Source organism: Antrostomus carolinensis, unplaced genomic scaffold (genome assembly GCF_000700745.2).
Source record: "Antrostomus carolinensis isolate BGI_N321 unplaced genomic scaffold, ASM70074v2 scaffold6692, whole genome shotgun sequence".
In the NCBI taxonomy this organism is placed as follows: Eukaryota; Metazoa; Chordata; class Aves; order Caprimulgiformes; family Caprimulgidae; genus Antrostomus; species Antrostomus carolinensis.
The window spans coordinates 18,077-27,362 of NW_010300130.1; the positions used below are offsets into that span (position 1 = coordinate 18,077).

At 37.5% G+C, this 9,286-nt stretch overlaps 1 protein-coding gene across 1 annotated transcript; it reads right to left on the bottom strand.

The window, feature by feature from the left end:
• Window positions 1–6,993: 6,993 nt before the first annotated feature.
• Window positions 6,994–8,668, bottom strand: LOC104521122 (serine-protein kinase ATM-like). Its single transcript, XM_029083761.1, has 3 exons — window positions 8,597–8,668; window positions 8,399–8,511; window positions 6,994–7,147 (listed from the first exon to the last, which is right to left on the bottom strand). Exons 1-3 carry the CDS (start codon window positions 8,666–8,668, stop codon window positions 6,994–6,996), a joined length of 339 nt encoding a protein of 112 aa, XP_028939594.1.
• Between the last annotated feature and the right edge of the window lie 618 nt (window positions 8,669–9,286).

A 9,286-nucleotide genomic window follows, 5' to 3' on the forward strand; every position in this document is an offset into this window, starting at 1 on the left:
GGTTTTGAATGTCTCCAGAGAAGGAGACTCCACAACCTCCCTGGGCAGCCTGTTCCCGTGCTCCATCACCCTCACTGTAAAGAAGTTCCTTCTGATGTTTAAGCTGAACCTCCTCTGTTCCAGCTCACACCCATTGCCCCTTGTCCTACCATTGGGCATCACTGAGAAGAGCCTGGCTCCATCCTCATGACATTTGCCCTTAACATATTTATAAACATTAATTAGGTCTCCCCTCAGTCTCCTCTTCTCCAAGCTAAAGAGACCCAGCTCTCTCAGCCTTTCCTCATAAGGGAGATGCCCCACTTCCTTAATCATCTTGGTGGCTCTGTGCTGGACTCTCTCAAGCAGTTCCCTGTCCTTCCTGAACTGTGGGGCCCAGAACTGGACACAATATTCCAGATGTGGCCCCACCAGGGCAGAGTAGAGGGGGAGGAGAACCTCTCTCGACCTACTAACCACACCCCTTCTAATGCACCCCACGAGAACAGTAAGAAGAAAAAACATCCAGTGTAACCTATTTTGGCTAAAAACTCAACATTCTTGGGCTTAGGACTACAGCTGGTAAGGTCTGGAAAAGTCTAACTGTGGTCTTTTAATAACAACTTGACTCCCTGCTACACTCTCTGCTAGAGAGTCCTTCTGCAGCAGTCAGTGGAAAAAGACATGTAGCTGTACCTCCAGTTCAGATGTCCCTCATGTCAAACAAAATACCCCTCAATCAAGGTCCAAGCTAAGATGCCAGGTCTTGCACTTCAACAGTTTTCATGCCAGTTATTACAGAAAACTCTGTGAACTAGTCCAGAATGGCCAAATTATTAATGGTGGTTGTCCTATGACACAGCCAGCTTAAGACAGCAGTAAATCTCACGTTAATTTCCTAACATTCATAAGCTGGATCACACACACAACACTTACATAAAGACTGGTAATATCTAGACAAAAGACAGGTAAAAAATTAGAGGCAGTAATATCTTATACACTACAACCAGTTTACCAGACCTCACTTGTTATTTCTTAGGAAACCAAAAATATTTTTAAAGCAAGAGTGCCAGGAACACTACTCACTACTTTCCAAATGCTGGGGAGAATCTAAGCTTAGTGCTTCAATATTGAATTACAGCATGTACAGACACATAATTTTAAAGCACAACACATTCAGAAGAACATTTAAATGTAAAAAGATGTCTGTAGTGATATTTGTTTCATTTAAAGATGTTATTACCAAGGTATGACATCAAAATCCTTCTGGGATCTTTGCAGGTTGTCTCGAATTACCTCCCAGCCTAGTTCAATCCTCCTGCGCTTGCTTGGTACTGTCCCATCACTGGACTCCCTTTGTGAAACAGCATATGACTGGGTAATTTCTAGAACTTTTGTATCCTCTGTAAAAACCTTTTACAAGAGAAATTTAAAAGTATGCAAATAAAAAAAAAATTAGTATTTACAGGAAAACTGAAATGTCAAACTAAACTGGTCCTTCTTGTACTGTGTATAGAGCCTCTTAAGAAGCAACCAGAATTATCGTTTATTATTCTCTACTGTAACAGAACTTCTCTTTATAGTCTAACAAGCAATACTAGTGAAGCCTAGTATAATGTAGCAGTCCACACATTTCTAAACTGCACAAAAATTAACAACTAAACACAACAGAACACAGACAAAAGGTACTAATACTTTGGTAAATGATTTTGTAAAGCCATATTACTCTAAAAGCAAAACATAAAACACAATAAGTATATAGACAACTTTATATTCAAATAAAAACATTACCTGATGGCAAATATCAGCCATTAACTCAATCAAATTTTCCTTTACAGCAATATTACGTGAGCCAGAAGAATACTTTCCTCTACTGCCAATGAGATTTATCTCATTCACCAGCAGATCATATAGGTTATGTAAGATACTTTGCCATTTTGTTGAGTCATATGCACCTGTATGTGCAAAAACAATTAAAATATAACATGTACCATCAACATAATACAATATGTAAACCTATCTACACAATACAAAATACAGCCAAAATCAGAGTAAAGCATCCAAAGCTTAACAAATGCAAGGCCTGCAAAGCAAGTCTTATAATGGAGAACAAATAATGTAAAAAAGTTTTAAAAGTTAAGGGAAAATTTAATCAGCATATAAAAGTAATCAGGGTATGAATTAAGTTTCTAATAAACAATTATTTACCTAACTGGAAAGATTACAGTGAAATGCAGTGGATAAATTTGGACTAATTATAAACTCTTTGCCATTTGTAGAGAAAGTAAAAAATTTTATTTTTTTTTCCAAAAAATGATGCTGTAACTGAAATAGGGCATAACAAACACACACAATTACTCACTGATGTTCTCTGACCAGTTTTATACAGTAAGTCAGACTTAGACCATAGTAGTAATTTCTGTGCTTAAATGAACTTGATAAGATATGGATATATGTGGCAATCTAAACTATTATTTCCCTTCCCCAAAGACTTTGTGTTTTGATTTAGTAATTAAATTCACCTTTTGATAAAAAAAAAACCAAACACAATCAACCCTTACAGGACTAAATACAATTAGTATTCTCTTAGAGCACACAAATTGAAAATTCACTTTCACTTTCACTCAGTGTTAACCTATAGCACAAAACTACTGAGAAGTAATCATCACTCCCATTAATGCTTCCGAGACTCAGTATCAAAATTCAGGAAGTTGGCACAATAATTTGAACAATCACATACAGCGATAGAAAAAAAAACCACGGAGCTTTTTACTGTACCTTTTCCCTGAGTTTTTGCACCCTTTGGATGATGAATATGAACTTGGAGATGAAATAACTCAATTATTGATTCCTTCAGGGAATCCTTTGGTCTATACTGGGTCCATATATAAAGCACTGTAGGCAAAATTTCTTCCCCTGCTTTACAAATCTGTATGCGACAGTTGACAGCAAACTTATTGCAGAAGATATTCATTGCTCCAATAATATGATCCAGGCCTGCAGTATTCTTCTCCTGCCTGCAACATAAACCAAACACTCAGACTTCCAGAAGAAATAATCTTATTTCTTTTCACATGAATTGTTTAAATGTAAATACTAGCAACTAACTATATTCAGAACATTATTTGCCTAACAAATGAAGAAGTTATTAATATTTTAAATAATTTATTAAATTGGTGTTCAAAGACAGAACCAAACATGTCTAAAGAAGTATTATCTGCTATTACTCAAGTCTAATCCCAAATACTTAAAATGAGTTATTCTCTAAAAGTAGGTATCTGAATAAAAAAGGAGCACTTGCAACATACCTTGCACACTGCATTGCTTTTGAAAAGAAGCTGAACATATCAGAACTCAAGCCATCAGTTTGGGAGCAGTACCCTCTCATAAGTGTGTGAAGTATCCTAGCCACCAAGACTCTATTAATCTTCCCAGAAGGTTTGAGGTATAATTGGCCATACAATATCAGCAACTCTACAAATATATTTTTTAAAAAAAGTGTATGTGATATACTGTGTACATATGTTGTATATATACAAATATATATAAATATACCCATTACAGAGGATTACATAAAAATGCTTGAAGCAAAATATTGTATTAAATATACAGAAACCATCATTTTGAATTCAGCTGCATGCCATTTTTCACAAAGGTTAACCAGGGGGAAAAAAATGTGGTCTTGTCTATACTGGAAGTAAAGTTATACTCATTCTGAGCTGGGATACGATCTGCTTTGTGTTACACTGAGCAAAGTAGCTGTAGCCACACAATCAACTTTCGTGAGCACTTCCACACCCAACTTCTACTCTACATTGATTGCTCAGCACCATGGGCTCCATTTGGTGCAGAATACACAATAAAACTACTCAGAAATGATTTAAAACCACACATACGTTAACAAAGAATTTGGTGCAGCAGGTAAACAGATCAGAACAGTTGGTACTGAGGCTGCACATACTTCCATTACATACAGCTCAGCCAGCCCACTCCAGCCTGCAGACCAACACACCCACGCTTTCAACCATTTACAGGTTCCCTGAAGGAAAGGCCCCTTCCTCATATTTTTGCTTTCTCATCTCAAGGCCCATTTAGGAAACACCACACTGTCCTTTCATCAGCCTCGTACAAATCATGGTAGCACATTACCAATCCAACCACCACTATCAGTTTCACACAGCACATTCAAAAGCCTTGCTGCTATTTCATTTGTGCCACTTCTAAGTGACATGATACTGTCTGTCAGTCCACCAATGGACAACACCCACTGCAAAGAACAACAGCGGGATGAAAGACTGATTCAGTCCTCTGACCTCAGCAGCTATTTTGGTACAACATTTTGAATGAATGGACATCTACCTCTTAGGCCTCCTTTCCTCCAAGGAAAAATACAGGTAGAATGATCTTTTGGGAATCTCAGCCACTATAACTACTTGGTTCACAGTCAACCAGGTGTGTGCTCAGAGCAGCTGTATCATATAGTCCTTGGGATGCAGAATGACCAGTTACTGTACTTCTGTTCTGTAGAGTGACTCAGTTTCCTTTCTCTGCCTTCTTCAATCTGTCTTCAACATGCCCGGCTTCTTGTCCTATTCCATACCCACCCACCCTCAGTTCTACCCGAGTACCCTGTTCTTCTTCAGATGCCTTTCCTGTTTATTGCTCTGAACTCCAGCTTCCAGCCTCTCTATCTGATCAGTCCCCGCCTTCGCATTCTGCTCCAACCTGCAGGCAGACAGTCCTTTGACTTCTACTCCCCTCACTGGCTCCTAGTTTCAAGCAGTTTTTCCATACAGTTCCACCATCCCCTTCAATCTTCAGCTTCCAGTTCTATCTCCATGGCCAAATGGTACCAAGTTCTTTAACTTCTGAGATCTCACCCTCACACTCTCTCATCACCCAACCACTGAGATCTCACCCTCACACTCTCTAATCACCCAACCACATCTCCCATCCAGAATGGTTCCATTTTAGTCACTATGCTTTGCCAGCCTTTGGCAGGTTTTTCTGTCTCCTCTTTCACTCCTGTTATCACCAGACCCCTCTTCTGAGCTCTTTGCAGGTTTATTTCCATTCTGTATTTAAGCAACTCTCTTCAAGCTACAATGCAGAGTATTTTCTTACAGAATGCTTTTCAGAAACCCAAACTCTGACTTCAAAGCACTACACTACACAAATAAAAGGTAGTATTTAGAATCATAGAATTGTTTTGGTTGGAAAAGACCTTTAAGATCATCGAGTCCAACCGTAAACCTAACACTGCCAAGTCCACCACTAAACCATGTCCCTAAGCACCACGTCTACACGTCTTTTAAATACCTCCAGGGAAGGTGACTCCACCACTTCCCTGGGCAGCCTGTTCCAATGCTTGACAACCCTTTCAGTGAATAAATTTTTCCTAATACCCAACCTAAACCTCCCCTGGTGCAACTTGAGGCCATTTCCTTTTGTCCTGTCACTTGTTACACCCACCTGACCACACCCTACTTTCAGGTAGCTGTAGAGAGAACTAAGGTCTCCCCTCAGCCTCCTTTTCTCCAGGCTAAACAACCCCACTTCCCTCAGTCGCTCCTCATAAGACCTGTTCTCCAGACCCTTCACCAGCTTCATTGCCCTTCTCTGGACACGCTCCAGTGCCTCAACGTGCTTCTTGTAGTGAGGGGCCCAAAACTGAACACAGTACTCGAGATGCAGACCAGTGCAACATTCAACCAACTAAACTGTAAAGCTTCCAAGATCTTTTTTTCCCAAAACACTGTTCTACTACATCAACAAATGAAAACAGATGAGAGCTTAGTACATATCAGATGAGTCAAAATATATAAACGTACTCCATGCTAAATAAGTTAACTGCCTTGAAGTCAAATCCAATCCTCTGAAAAGTGAAAAATTCCAGTTGCATTTCCACTCAGTTCAGGTGCTATATCATTACCCAACTTTTTAATTTGTTTTTGTCTATTTAAATCTTAAGCTTTGTAGGTTTTTCTTTATATGCAGTACATGCATATAACAACAGTGACTCAATGGTTTTTCGGACCTTCATAAGCCAACAAAACTCAGATAATAAAATTTAATAGTAATATATTAACTATATCAAAACTATACCAGACAATATCTGATAACCTGCAAACAACTGCACACCAACACCAGTTTGACTGAGGCTATTTCAGACATACACAGAATAGGCTGCCCAGAGAGGTTGTGGAGTCTCCATCTCTGGAGATGTTCAAAACCCGCCTGGATTCTTTCTTGTGCAACCTGCTGTAAGGAACCTGCTTTGGCAGGGGGGTTGGACTAGATGATCTCCTAAGGTCCCTTCCAACCTGTGCGATTCTGTGAACTTTAAGCCTTCAAGGCTGACACTATTTTACTCCATTTTTTCTGCAGTACCTCACTGCGGTACTGCAAAAGGGAATCAACCAAACTAAAATGCACCCAAACATGCTTCTATAATAGGAAAAGATATTTCTAAGTAGGCTTAAAAATGTTACCTGACCACTGCTGCTGGGATATCTCACACCAATATTTCCTTACTGAGAGGATATCTTTTAGGAGTATACTACTACAGTCAGATCCATAAGCAGCACAACTCGTTGGATCTCTTATAATTTCCATGACATAATTCAGAAGTTCTTGACATTTCAGTCTGGGTCCTCCTACATGAAGAAAAAATGTGAGATTGTAATTAATCCAAAGTGTGCCAAATAAATCTGGTATTGTTTGTAAACGTTTAGTAAAAATAAAAAAAATCCCTATAGTTCATAAACAATTCTGTCAGGAATAATCTTCTTAAACAAGCCGTTTCTAAGCACATTGAATAATTTGAAAAAGGTACTGTGAACATCAACAAGGACAGAGAAAGAGCACAAAGGACCAATTCACATTAAGATATTTAAAATGTAAACACTTGGAAGTGAGCAAGATGAACCCTACCCTGATAACTTACATCAGCGTAAAAATTCAAAGTTGAAAGCAAAGCAGCAAAACAAAACAGTAATTCCATATGAATATATATTACTGACTTTTATTAGCACATCTGATGAAATATTTGACCAAACTTCCAACTTCTTGCATCTTTTTCTGTCTGGTAGTTTGGGTCGAAGCAGATGCATTTGGTTTTGTCAGTTGCAGGTTTTTCATTTCTTTCTGGAAATATTTCTGCAAGATACTTCAAAAATAAAAGAGATATCAATCAAGGATCTGCACATTTATGACTAAAGTAAAACAGGCAAATGTTTTGGTCTAGAATGTCAGTGCTTGTTCTTCTCACAATTCTAATTATCAAAGAATAAAAAAACCTGAAATACATTACAGTCTAAGTAATATGCAAACAATCTACAAAAGGAGCTGTAAGTTTTAAAGATAATCCACAAGAAACTTGAATAGGATCCAAACTTTCCTTTAGATTTAGCATAATGCTAAACATACAATTTATAATTAGGAAAAAAAGCAATGACAGATCTTTTTATTTATGCTGCAACATTATATAACAAAATAATAAGTACTCTTCATTGTTTTTATTGGGGAAAACCTTCAAGTCCTAGTTCGCCATCACTTAAAATTAACATATAGATTAGATTTTAGATCTAAGAATAGATTAAACTTTTCACTGGCTTTGTCACTGGTAATTACTGTAGATTTTCTAACCTACTATCTGTATTCAATTTAGTCTCTACTTTTGTATTCCTCCTATGTATTCTCATATGTTATTGGCCATCTCAAAAGCAACATATAAAATTTATCAAATACTTCTTATGATATTTTTGGCACAGTTACAAAACAAGAACTATTCCAATGCTGTCCAATTAAAAAACATAATGGAAAACTGACCAGACACCAGCTTATGAAAACTAATACTTCAGATGCACTTTTAACATGAAATTTAACACTGGTCCCAGCTGCAATAAGAACTTATCACAGTCATGATCAGTTCAATCTTGTAGTACACTTAAAGTAGATTATATCAAAGATGGGCCTCTACAAACCTCAGCACAGCTTCTTTAGTTCACAAGCCACAGCCTGCTATTGTGTCTTGAAGAACTCAGTAAGACAAAAAATTCTAATCAGCTATATAATTCTAATGAGCTATTAATCTACATATAAACTACACATTAAAAATCAGATACAGAGGATAATTTTCAATTAAAAAAAGTAACTAGTATTTTTGCAAGGAAAAATGACCACTCAACTAATGATCACTTTCCTTATAGGTTAAGTTTTCTGCACGTGATAGGTGTTGTGTTTTTGGCTATTTTAAATTTATTCCCTTGAAACTAACATAAGTAATTTCTTGTTTACGAGCTGATGAGAAGTCTAAATCAATCTGCAGAAAGATAAGCATTAAAGTAGGCCAGATAAACAAAAGAACAATGTTCTGTGTAAGAAAATTATGACTATTCACAAAGAAAAAAAAACCTACCTAAATACAGCATCCCAGTTGAGTTGCTTTCCTTGTTTAGAATCAGAATTCCGGTCCAGCTGGAGAACCGTTTCAGAATCACGGAGAAGTCGCTTGAAATTTTCAGTTTCCTTCTGAAAATGTATTTCAAGAAAAAGAATTATTAACGATTCCCTTCATTGCTAGTTGAGGCACACAAACCAAAAGAAAATTTGTTACCCTCCTCTCCACAGCTTTCTCATTTTCAAGGCGACGACAACAAATGAGCAGATCATGTAGTGCAAGACTCATGGTTCAGTTCAGCAGAAGAGTCATTTGTATCTGAAAACAGAAGGAAAGGATAAAACAGTAATTATTTTATTTAACAGAGCCAGGTCAACCAGTCAAAAAATTGTGCATGCAGTATTTTGAAAATACAGTATCAAACACAACTACTGTGTTATTTCACTGAAAAGCTCATTTGTGCCTGGTTTAGTCTTATTGGTCACAAGACTGAAGCAAAGTCTCACGTCAAGAATATAATCTATTCCCACAGACAACAGTCAAAAGGAATAACAGCAGAGAACCCTTTCACACGAGACTGACTTCCTCCCTTTTTATGAGTGGTAAGAGAGTAGAGTTGGTCAGATAATATGGAGTGAAATTAACAGTAACACTAAAATGACACAGAGCTGAACACAATCAGGCAAACAGCACTAACTTTCAGTAGCTAGCTGTCTTCAGTAGCTGTCTTAACCTGATCCCGCCAGGAGAAGGTAACACTTTGAAAACTCTCTTCCTCTCTCACATCTGACATTTTCATAGGTATGCACTACCATATTGACAAATCCCCTGGACTCAACATGTCAAAAGATGCTCAAGTATCAATTGTAAAAGGAAACAACTTTTTCCTGCAGTGAGCACTTAAAA